Source organism: Emiliania huxleyi (assembly GCF_000372725.1).
Source record: "Emiliania huxleyi CCMP1516 unplaced genomic scaffold EMIHUscaffold_492, whole genome shotgun sequence".
Taxonomy (NCBI): domain Eukaryota; phylum Haptophyta; order Isochrysidales; family Noelaerhabdaceae; genus Emiliania; species Emiliania huxleyi.
The window spans coordinates 34,815-45,810 of NW_005198305.1; the positions used below are offsets into that span (position 1 = coordinate 34,815).

General features: G+C 67.1%; 4 protein-coding genes across 4 annotated transcripts in view; 2 read left to right on the top strand and 2 right to left on the bottom strand.

The window, feature by feature from the left end:
• Window positions 1-767: 767 nt before the first annotated feature.
• Window positions 768-2,738, bottom strand: EMIHUDRAFT_119510 (hypothetical protein; the record flags this gene model as incomplete). The annotated part of the gene is made up of 1 exon (XM_005767457.1): window positions 768-2,738. The coding sequence occupies one exon, from the start codon at window positions 2,736-2,738 to the stop codon at window positions 768-770; it is 1,971 nt and encodes a 656-aa protein (XP_005767514.1).
• A 415-nt stretch (window positions 2,739-3,153) lies between these two features.
• Window positions 3,154-4,294, top strand: EMIHUDRAFT_370814 (hypothetical protein). Its single transcript, XM_005767458.1, has 2 exons — window positions 3,154-3,888; window positions 3,930-4,294. Exons 1-2 carry the CDS (start codon window positions 3,184-3,186, stop codon window positions 4,203-4,205), a joined length of 981 nt encoding a protein of 326 aa, XP_005767515.1. The 5' UTR covers window positions 3,154-3,183; the 3' UTR covers window positions 4,206-4,294.
• A 1,613-nt stretch (window positions 4,295-5,907) lies between these two features.
• On the top strand, window positions 5,908-7,023 carry EMIHUDRAFT_370817 (hypothetical protein). The gene is made up of 2 exons (XM_005767459.1): window positions 5,908-6,490; window positions 6,669-7,023. Exons 1-2 carry the CDS (start codon window positions 6,105-6,107, stop codon window positions 6,958-6,960), a joined length of 678 nt encoding a protein of 225 aa, XP_005767516.1. The 5' UTR covers window positions 5,908-6,104; the 3' UTR covers window positions 6,961-7,023.
• A 3,077-nt stretch (window positions 7,024-10,100) lies between these two features.
• The window catches only part of EMIHUDRAFT_445673 (hypothetical protein), a 1,254-nt gene continuing 358 nt past the window's right edge, over window positions 10,101-10,996 (bottom strand). Inside the window, exons 3-5 of the mRNA XM_005767460.1 lie at window positions 10,812-10,996; window positions 10,631-10,743; window positions 10,101-10,555 (exon numbers count right to left, since the gene is read on the bottom strand). Of these exons, the coding sequence (XP_005767517.1) occupies window positions 10,388-10,555; window positions 10,631-10,743; window positions 10,812-10,974 (444 nt within the window). The 5' untranslated portion in view covers window positions 10,975-10,996 and the 3' untranslated portion in view covers window positions 10,101-10,387. The remainder of the gene's footprint in view (window positions 10,556-10,630; window positions 10,744-10,811) is intronic.

Below are 10,996 nucleotides of genomic sequence, written 5' to 3' on the forward strand. Positions count from 1 at the left end.
GGACATGTCTGGTTTTGTCTCGCGTGCTGTGTCAGGTGTAATGGATCTCGCGTTGGGGTGTTCGGGGGTGTGTGGCGGGCCCGCCGGGTTCAGAGCTCGACTTCGCCCTATCGCGAGTGGTATTACTCCTGCTACCCGTCTCGGGTCAGGTGTCACGACGCTCATCGCGCCTGCCTTTGCTGCCGTGCAGGTTGCCCCTACTAGGTCGAGCACTCTTCTATACGCTCGCCGAGCCTTCCTTTCCATCCCATTTGGCAGCCTGGGAACGGTGGCGGTCAGAGGCAAAGCATACGAGGGGTGGTGGAACCACATGTCACGGCTACTGCCGGCTCGACCCCACGATAGCCTCCGGAGGCTGACTTTGAGGCACAATCATCGGACGACGTCGGCGAGTTGAGTCGCGCTCGCGGTAGCCAGATGACCTCTCATACTAGTATCATCGGCCATGGCCGCAGGAAGCGCGGGGGAGGGCGCTGGGAGCAACACGGAGCTCCGTTGGACGTTTTCAAGATTAGCGTGTCAGAGTGAAATGGAACTAGCCCCAGGACCAGGAGCCCCCCGCTCGCACGCCGCACGGCATTCAAGGAGCACTGGCCATGTTGCTTTGATGGCGGCACTAGTTAATGTTTAAAACGAAATGTCGCGTTAGCTGGAGTCAATCGTACATACAGTGCAACGAGCCCACACCCAGAGCCGGAATACTTGTCAGCCACTGTCTGTCAGAGATCCTCGTCGGGTCGTGCTCGTTCGTCCCCCCCAACCGCTCATCAAGCGGAGTGGGCGGGTGGGGGAAGCTGGATGCCGCCCGCCGACGTCGGGGCCGGCCTGTGCTTCCACACGCGAGTTGCACCGCTCCCGGTGCGCTTCCTCGTGTGCCCTGGTGGGGGGCTGCCATCGGGCGGCACATCTGGCGGGAGCGCGCCTCCTCCGTCAAACAGGCTGAGTGGGAGGCTGGCGCGGCGGACCCCCACAGGCAGCGCGAGCGCGATGTCGAGCGCGCAGTACTGGCCAGCCGCGTCAGCCATGTCGGGCACCTTGAGCTCCCACTGGTTTTGGACGAAGCTGAGCTGGAAGAAGACGTCGCGGTCGACCTTGTACTCCGCGATGTTGCTCGCAGCGTAGCCCGGGCCGACGTCACCGAGGTGTAAGGTGCGCCGCTGGCCCGTCTGCTCGCCCGACGCCTCCTTGTCCAGGATGCCCGCGAGGCAGAGAGGGCCACCGCCCCGCGCCGCGATCACAACCTTCAGGAGCCGCTTGTCGGTGTGGCCGATGGTGATGTGCCTGTCGCTCAGAAGGAAGACGCCGTAGTCGTAGCGCTCGCCCAAGGCGTTGTCGGGCGTGATGGCGAGCACGGGCACGTACTTGGCCTTGGCGCCGAACTCGGACTCGGCGTACGCCTCCGGGTAGGGCGTGCCGTTGTGCGACCAGTCCTGCGTGTGGAAGAAGATGACCTCGAAGCTTCCGGAAGATGAGCTCGAGCCTGCGGAGATCGCGCTGAGCACGCCGTCGTACTTCTCGGAGCGTGGCCCTGGCGCCTGCGGCTCGAGCTTGGGGATCGGCGACATGCTGCGCATCGCGGCGAGTGTCTCCCACCGCGTCGCATGGTAGAGGAATCTGGCGCGGCTGAGGGGCCGCAAGCCCGGTCCAGAATAAGGCTCTGAGCGTGGCTTCGGCACAAGGTACGCGGCGGGAGGCGGAGGCGGCAGAGCAAGGGGCTCCTGGAACCCATTGTGGAGCAACTCTAGCTGCGCCTCGGCGCGCTGGCGCCTCTGGCGCTCCTCGTCGCACGCCATCCGCAGCTCCTCGTGGTCGCACGAAAGCCGGAGCTGCGCATCGCAGAATCCGGCCAAACGACGCGTCATGGGATCGTCTGAGCCCTGAAGTCCGAACTCGTCGAGGTCAGCGAGTAGCGCCACCTCGCTCGGCGCGCCGGAGACCTCGCTCGCGGCATCGTCCGACGGTCGATATTGCCAGCCCGGCTGCGATCGAAGGCGCACGCGCTGCGCTTCCGGCAGCTCAGAAGAGATGTCCTCGAAGGACAACCTGAGGCGAGATAGCACGCGCTGCGCGTTCGGCCGGACGCGCTCGTCCTGCAGGGCCTTTGTAAGGAGCTCCAACGCCCGAACCTTGTCCGTCGCCAGCCCGCCGCGGCCCACCTCGTACATGACGCCGAGGCGGAACTGCGCCCGCGCCTTTCCCTGCTCCGCCGCCTGCCGCCACAGCTCCACGGCCCTCGCCTCGTCCTTTGCCAGCCCGCCGCGGCCCGCCTCGTACATGACGCCGAGGCGGAACTGCGCCCGCGCCTCTCCCTGCTCCGCCGCCTGCCGCCACAACTCCGCAGCCCTCACCTCGTCCTTTGCCAGCCCGCCGCGGCCCGCCTCGTACATGACGCCGAGGCGGAACTGCGCCTGCGCGTCTCCCTGCTCCGCCGCCTGCCGCCACAGCTCCACGGCCTTCGCCTCGTCCTTTGCCAGCCCGCCGCGGCCCGCCTCGTACATGAAGCCGAGGTGGAACTGCGCGTCCGCGTCTCCCTGCTCCGCCGCCTGCCGCCACAGCTCCACGGCCCTCGCCTCGTCCTTCGCCAGCCCGCCGCGGCCCACGGCGTACATGAGGCCGAGGCGGCCTTGCGCCCGCGCGTCTCCCTGCTCCGCCGCCTGCCGGCATAGCTCCACGGCCCTCGCCTCTGGCTTGGCCGGCCGGCGGCGCGGGACCGGCGCCTCGTCGTCCGACTCGCCCATTTCAAAGTCGCCGTAAGGCGCGGGTTGCTGCCTTCGGCTGGACATGAAGCCGTCGCGCCGCGTGAGTTCGCAAGCTTCGGCGTCTGTTCACATAAACGCACAACCCCGGTCTGTGTGTGTGTGTTGTGTGTGTGTGTGTGTACCCGGTCTGTGTGTGCCCCGGACCCAAGACGCACAAGCACAGACAGTCGTCCGTTCACTGTTCTCCCGGCGGCTGTTCTTCCATTTCACAGGAGAAGAAAACATGGCATGGCGCTGTTGAGGTGCGAGAGATTTTTAGCAATTAGGTGCCCGGTAGGCTTGGCTGCAAAGGGGATTTTCGCGTTTTGTTTTTTATTCAGGGTTTTGCAACTGATTCCGTTTGCAACAAACGGAATCAAGAAAGAAAACATCCAAAAGCAGGCGGCGTCTCATGCTCGACCAGGATCGCCGTCCCGGTGCGAGAATGCAGCCGGGCTTGCCGTCGTCCAGCTCTTTTTGCTTCGGCTCGTCGTCAGCGACGCGCCAGTCCTGGCGCAGCCGCCCCGCCGTGCGGTCCACGGCCTTGCAGCCCGTCGACGCGCCCGACGACGTGACCGCGGCCGAGATGGAGGCCTTCATGGACCACATCCAGCCGAGCTTGTACCAGCCGCCCGACGACAGCGACATCGCCCATGAGTTCACGGCGTGGCTGGCGGCGCGCCGCGAGACGTTGCGGACCGCCGCCGGTGCAGGCCGCCCTCGCGACTCGCAGGCCGACGTCGCCGCACCCGACGCCGCCGGCGGCGAGGAGTCGCCCGACAACGAGACGGGGCGCGCGACTCCGCCCGCACCTGCGCCGGCGGCGGCGTCCGGCCGCCGGCGCCGGCGCAAGCCGCTCGCCGGCGGCGGCGGCGAGAAGGAGAACGCGGACGTCGAGATGGACGCGCTCATGGTCGAGCGGCCCCGGCCTGCGCAGACGGAGCAGCGCTGGCGCGCCGTCCTTGCCGCGCGCCACGAGGATTACGACCGGGAGCTCGAGAAGGACAACCCGGAGCGGCCGTGGCACAGGGTGCCACACTTCCAGGGCGACATCAAGGCGGAGTGCGAGCTGTGGGCGAGGGTGGTGCGCGCGCTCGGCGAGGCATACGCGCGTCACCACTGGGTCATCGACCGCGTCGAGTTTGACCCCGACCCCAAGAACCGCTCGCGAGCCGAAGCCACGCGACGCAGGCGTCACAAGAGGCTGCGGGAGGCGGCGAAGCGGGCGGAGGAAAAGGCCGCGGCTGCCGCCGCCGCCACCGCGACGCCGTCGCCCGCCGCCGCCGCGGCGGCGGCGGCGGAGGCCTCGGAGGGCGCGGCGGCGGAGGAGGAGCTGAATGCGGTGCGGCGAGCGCAGGCAGGAAAGACCGCTGCACGGCTGTTCGACGACCTGGAGGACGGCGAGGAGGAGGGGGAGGGGGAGGCGGCTCGCGAGGCGTCGGAGCGCACGCTATCCATCGCCACTGATGCCTTGCTGGGCGTTCTCGACGCGGCCGACGGAGGCACCGTCGAGACGAAGGACGCGTACCAGACGGCGGACAAGCCGCTGGGCGAGGGGGAGGCAACGGAGGCGGTCGAGAAGGACAACATCACCATCGCCTTCAACAGGAGCATCGTCCGCGAGGTGCGGCGGCTCCTGCAGACGTACGGCGGCGATCACAGGCCGCCGAGCATGGGCGCTGAGATGCACTACGAACTCGCTGCGATGGAGGGCCCGTACGCTGACCCGAACGCCTTCTCGTGCGACCCGGACTCGCTGTCCACGCAACAGCTCGACGCGCGTTTGCTACTGTGGTACCGGCAGTGCCTCCCCAAGCCGCCGCAATGGCGCGCCGACCCAAAGCTCAAGCAGCAGCCCTGGCGCGGCGCCGATGGGCAGGAGCTGCTGCTGCCGCAGTGCTGGCCGTCGCATTGGCTGACGCGCGCGCGGCTGCTCGGCGCGCGGCGCGGCGTCGCGCTGACGCTGCGCGAGGCGGACGCAGAGGCGCACGGCGAGGCGCCGCACGCGCCGCAGCTCGTCGCGGACGCAAAGTTCGCGTTCGAGGTGGCGCTGCGCGAGCAGCAGCCCGCAGGCGCTCTCTATGAGAGCTACCGCCGCCTAGCGGCGGCTCTCGCGCACTCGCGGCGCACTCGCGCGGGGCTCGCGCTCCGCCACCTGGCCCTTTGCCCGGCGTGCAGCGACGCCCTCTGCTTCCCGGCGCAGCACCTCCCGGCCGTGACGCGCTACACGCTGCCGCCCGTGGTGCAGCGCGCCGGCTGCAGCGATTGCGACTACTTGGCGATGCGGCGCATGCTCGCCGCCCGCACGTCGTCGTACAACGAGTGCACCGCGAAGGACGCGGCGGAGTGGCTGCGCGGGCTCGAGCAGGCTGACGCCGTCAAGCACGCGTGGGGCGTCGTCGTCGTCGACGCCATCAACCGCCCGCCCCACGCGGCGACGCGGCTCGCCATCATGGAGGGCACGTTCGACCACGACTCCTTTGCCGCGTTCCTGCGGGCGACGCCCGGCGTGGCCGTGCCCTATTGTGGGGCGCATGGGCCGCCGCGGTCCGCGGCGGACGATGCGCCGATGCCGGGCGCGCCACCGGGCGCGCCGATGCCGGGCGCGCCGATGACGGACGCGCCAATCCCGGGCGAGCCGCCGGCCCCGGCGGCGGCGGAGGATGCGCCGATGCCGGGCGGCGGGCAGGACGCGCACCGTAACGGCTGCGCGTGCCCCGGGGGCTGCCCGGGCGTCCCCTCGTTCCTCCCGTTGAATCCGTGCTGCGAGTGCGAGTAGTGAGTCTCCGTCGTCGCTTCCCACACTGCGCGGCGTGTGGGTGGGGGTCTCTGTTGATCACTGTACTGTACTCTCGCTCTCTCTCTCGCTCGCTCGCTCTCTCGCTCGCTCGCTCGCTCTCTCTCTCTCTCTCTGTGTGTGTGTGTGAGTGTGTGTGTGTGTGTGTGTGTGTGTGTGTGTGTGTGTGTGTGTGTGTGTGTGTGTGAGTGTGAGTGCGTGTCTCTCGCTGAGCTAATTCCTCTGACTCCCGCGCCCGATCCTTGGACCTTGTGGTTGCTGCGAAGTGCGCGAGGAGAGTGAGAGTCTCGTCGTCGTGTCGGGCGTAGCTGCTTTTTGGAAACATGTTTCTACTCGTTGGACCGGAGATGGGGGGGCAGGTGCACACCCCCTGCGCTGCTCAATCTCTGAGATGTTACTCCAGACACCGTACCGCCGTGTCTGTATCTCTCGTTGGTCGTTCTCCCAAACATCTCCCGCAGCTCAAAGCGATCTCCCCTAATCTCCACGGCACCCACCGCCCGCGCACACTACTCGCCGACGACTCGAGAGTCGCGCGCACGCACAACCCAGCCGTCGAGCAAGCGGTCATGACCAGAGGCGCCCGCGGAGGGACAACCGGGATCGCCCTCGCCCGAGCCAGAGCCAGCCCCTGGCCCCTGGCCGCGCGCGCGGCCTTCTCTCCGGCCCGCATCCACCGCAGCGGCGGCCGCCGCTGCGAAGACCGCGGCCGCGCGACGCCTCCACGAGCATACGATCGAGCGCCCGGAGGGGCTCGGGCTGAGTGCCGTCGCGAGACCTCGGCACGCCTGCGCACGCCTGTGCACGCGGCAGAGCGACAGCGGCACCACCCTCGTCGGGCGCCGACGAAGCGTGCTCGCGGGTCGCCGCTCCGTCGACCGACGGCCGAGACACTTGCTCCGACGCCGCCCCGCCCCCGCCCCGCCGGTCCGGCACCGATATCTCGGAGGACGACCTAAGGAAGAGCGTGGCGGCGCGTCGCCGGAGGACGGCGCGCTCGTGCTCTCGCCGCGAGATCGAGGGAGGGGGGGGGGGGGGGGGCTGCGCCGCGGAAGAGCGCCGGGGCGAGGGGTGCGTGTGCGCCGCCGGCGGAAGAGCGCGCGGGTGAGGGAGGGGGGGGGGTGCGCGCGCGCCGTCCTGCAGCGTCGCCGGCCAAAGAGCTCGGCTCCTCGAGAGAACCGACGGACGACGGACGACGATCGGCTCCTCAGCAGTGGGACGCCGAGCTGGAGGCTCGGCCGGGAGCTCGCGCGGGCACGTGGAGCTTTCCGCTCGGGCCAGCAGGAAACGGGCGCCCCGCACAGCGACGCCTGCCGTAGAGTGCCGAGAGCTCGGCTCGACGCGAGCGCCGAGGAGAAGCGATCGGCTCCGCAGCAGTGGGACACCGAGCTGGAGGCTCGGGCGGGAGCTCGCGCGAGCACATAGCGAGGTGCGTGCGCGGCGGCGTGACACAGGTGAGCGGGCAGCTGGCGCACATTTCGGCTGTGGGAGCTGCCAGGAGTTTGCTCTCTCCGTTCACACCCCTTTGCAGAATTCTTCGGCGGCTCCAAGTGCAATGGAGAAAAACACAGGGAATGACTGCACCCCGTCTTTGTAGCCTGGCGTTTGTGCGCGTCCCGTGCCCCCGAGTTCATTTTATAAATGACTGCACTCCAAGTGCTCCAAGCTGGCGGTGACGTAGATGAGGACACAAAGACAGAAGAACGCGCCCGCCGAAAGCTAAGTAAGGAGAAACAGACGGCTGCGTGCGCGCCCTTCTTCGACACAGGTACATGGGCTGCTTCTCCAGCCGCGTCGAGGCCCCGACAGAGGAGCCCGGCCCTCCCGCCGCCGAAAAAGGCTCACTGGCTCGTACTAACGGTCGTCGTGACTCTGCACCGGAAGTGGACTCACCGAGTGCTGGCAGCGATTGGTCACAAGCGATCAGGAAGGCACTGCTCGAGATGCCGGAGACGGAGGTGCAGCCGCCACCATTTGCGCAATCTCTCGCTTGCGAGGCTGATTTCGCTTCGGTCATCCACGGCAGCACGGCTCACATCCCCGATGGGCTGACTCGCAGCATGGAGGAGGAGTTCCGGAGCAACGACGAGGGTGAGTGGTGGAGCGAGTACGAATACGTCGTCTATGGCGTCGCCGTGGAGAAGGAAATGAGGGTGACTGAGTTCGCGCCAGTCCACGTGCGCGACGCGGGCCACAGCGGGATGCGGCTGAAGGATTTCACGGTGCTCGCGTCCGTGAGCAAGGCTGGGCTCACTCAAGCCGAGGTGGCAGCAGTGCGCTTGTACACGAGCCCCTGGTTTCGGCTGGCCAACACAGCGCTGCGAAGGCGCGACGACTCCACGATCCAGAGGTGGGCCACGTCCATCTCTCTCGTCACGAGCGCGGTGATCAAGCTCTCGATGCTCTCCCCCACGGACAATGTGCTGTACCGCTCTTTGCCGTCGACTTTCGATGCCGCTCGCTGCCTTGAGGGCCGCGCGACCGAGACGGTCGTCGACCTGGGGTTCGTCTCGTGCAGCACCGACCCCGCGTACGTGGCCGCCTACAACGGGAGCAAACGTGCCGAGGGCCAGATCCTTGTGGTGCAGACCACCTTCGGCTCGCGCGCCGCCGACATCTCCGGCGTGTCACAGTACCCGCAGCAGTCCGAGTGGACGTTCCCGCCCTACACCGAGATGCAGGTGCTCGGCGCCGAGCGGATGGCCGAGCTCCCCAAGGGGCTCATCCTCGTGCGGCCCGCCATTTGCACGATGCGCCACCACACCGACGGTCTGCGCTACCCGTGGTCGTCCCCGGACGACCCGCTCACGTACGACGAGTACAAGCTGACGCTGGCCGCCGAGCATACCGCGGGTGGCGACGGCAAGTTTGCCTCGGACGTGCGCGAGTTGCTGTCGGGCGAGCCCAAGACGGCCGCGCTCGGGCTCGAGGACTACATGAGGGCGGAGATGCACGAGGTGCTCGGGGCCCACGCCTCCAAGGTGGACGCCATCGTGGCCGAGTTCGAGGCGAGCGAGGACGAAGAGCTGCTCTGGTGGCTCCACTACGTGCTCCACGAGCCCGCCTCCTGCGAGACGATGCCCTGGGGCGAGCGCGAGGGCGGCGTCGACGAAGGGAGGACGGGCCTACGGCTGCGCGACTTTCTTGAGCGGCCGCAGGCAAGCAAGGCCAAGCTGCGCCTCGAGCACGTCCTCGCCCTGCGGCTCTACACGTGCACGCCCGTCTCGTTTGCGCTCAACGGGCCTCTGCGAGCCTTCAAGCGAGACGAGAGCGGCGAGCTGGTCAGGCCCATCGAGATGAGTTCGTCGCACCCGTTCCCGGTGACCATCTTCCTTCTGCATGAGGCGATCAAAAGGTTGCGCGATGCCGAGGGCGACGCAGTCGTCACACTGTGGCGCGGCGTGAAGAACATGGAGGTGCCTAAGATGTTCCTGCGCAGCGGTGGCGTCGAGATGGCGCCGATGTCGACCACGTATTCGCTCTCTACCGCGCTCTTCTACTCGCAGTCGCCGCACTCCGTCATCTTCAAGATCGTCACGCGCAGCTTCATGGAGCGCGGCGCTGATGTCGCGTGGCTATCCGCCTTTCCGAACGAGAGAGAGTGCCTCTTCCCACCGCTTACCTTCCTCTCGCCAACCGGACGCGTGCAGTGCGTCGGTGACACCTTCACCATCGTTGAGGTTACGCCGCGGCTGTGACAAGGGGGTTGAGTATAGAAAGTCGAGTATCACACGATGCGGCTGTACTAGGACTAAGACGGTTCTGGTCTCACACAGCAACAGCAGCAGCAGCAGCAGCAGCAGCAGCAGCAGCAGGCGTGTCCTGATGCGGACTGAGACCTCGACATCTCGAACGCGCTGCGCAGCGTGACCCCTTCTCGCTTCTGGGATCTTGCCCGTTTCTGCGGAGAGAAGATTTCTCAGGGCGGTCCGGCGGGGTTACGTGCAAGAGCTAGAGACCAGTCAACGGAGAGCTCAGAGAGACAGAGAGGTCCGCGCGCCGCGCGGAGGCCGGAGAGCGCGGAGGCGGGGGCGCGCGGGGAGAAGAGGCACGCACAGACGACGCCCCCGCTCGCACGCGGGGCTTTTTAGTTTTTTGATGGTGGTCCTTGGGCCGTCCCGTTTTGATCTCTCGGTCTGTGCACTGTGGGCGCCCGCCCGCCGCCTCTGAGGGGGTCGGCCCCCCTAGTCTGAAAACAAAAACAAGCTCGAAAACTCCAAAACAGCCAAAATCAGCCTGCGAGAGAGGCACTGCCCGCGCCGCTCCCGCTGACCTCATGTGTGGCCCACGTGTGGCGGGGATGTGTGCCGACACCAATACTGATCTAAACCCTGGAAACCCTTGTTCAAAGCCGACCCTAATCGCCATCCTTCCTGCTCTCACCTGATGCTGCTGCCCCGCACCGCCTCCTTGGGCCCCCTTGGGCGTATTTTCTACTCCCACGGTGGGGTCCCCGGGGCCCCCGCGCCCCGGGCCCCTCTTGTTTTCTGTTTTCTGTTTTTCAAAACGCCCGCCCGCCCGCCACCCCGAGGCGGCTCGGCCCCCCACAGTGCACAGACCGGCGAGAGATCAAAACGGGAAATAAATAAATAAAAACGGTCAAACTCTGAGACGAGATATGGGATTTAGGTGGACATGATTGTGTGTCCCCGCGCGCCCTGCACCCCACGGTCTTGTGGTGTGAGGGATCTTCAATCCGTCCCCTCACTGATCAAAACGGGACGGCCTTGGACACAATAAATTTATAGTGCATGATCAAGTGCATGATCGCTCTCGAGTATGGACTATGGACTTGACTATGGTGTATCGCGCGCAAGAGCGGCCGTTTTCCTTTTCGTTTTTGCTGCGTCCCTCAGAATAAACTTCGCCTGAGCGCTCGCGCGGAGGGAGGGAGTGCCCCAACGTTAAGGAGGCATGCGCCCAGCAGCACCACGCCGTAGACGGCCGAGACTGCAGCTACGATCGTCGCCATTGAGTCGAAGCCGTTGTGCGGCGCCCACTCGCACTCGCACGCAACTGCCTGCAGGGCGGGGAGCGCGCTTCTGGTTAGACGAGAGAGTCGGCACGGGGGCGGTCGACCCGCGGAGGGGCTGACCTCCCCGGCGCCAACGCCGGCCCCGTCGGCGTCACCCGAGCCTGCGTCGCAGCTGGCCAGGTCATGGCCGACGCAGAGCTGCGCGGTGCGGCTCGCCTCGTAGAGGAGCCCGCCTGTGCCGCACACGGTCTGCGGTGAGGCGGGGGCGGCGGTGCGCTCCGGGCTGAAGAGGGTAGGCGGCCGAGCAGCGGCCCAAATGCCCAACCGAGCGAGTAGGCCGCGTTCCACAGGCCCGAGGCGGAGGCGAGGGTCATCTTGTCGGGCGGGAGGAGCAGGACCATGTCTGGATAGACGGCGTTGTTGGAGAGGGCGGACCCAACTCCCTTGAGGCCCATCGCGACCATGACGGCCGACACAGAATTGAGC

What these genes read in the sequence shown, in the direction of transcription:
- EMIHUDRAFT_370814 (XM_005767458.1), top strand. Translation starts at nt 3,184, where the DNA reads ATGCAGCCGGGCTTGCCGTCGTCCAGCTCTTTTTGCTTCGGCTCGTCG. An exon ending in ACCGCGTCGAGTTTGACCCC is followed by an intron (nt 3,889 to 3,929) that starts GACCCCAAGAAC and finishes CACGCGACGCAG; the next exon opens with GCGTCACAAGAGGCTGCGGG.
- EMIHUDRAFT_370817 (XM_005767459.1), top strand. Translation starts at nt 6,105, where the DNA reads ATGACCAGAGGCGCCCGCGGAGGGACAACCGGGATCGCCCTCGCCCGA. An exon ending in CCGATATCTCGGAGGACGAC is followed by an intron (nt 6,491 to 6,668) that starts CTAAGGAAGAGC and finishes GTGCGCGCGCGC; the next exon opens with CGTCCTGCAGCGTCGCCGGC.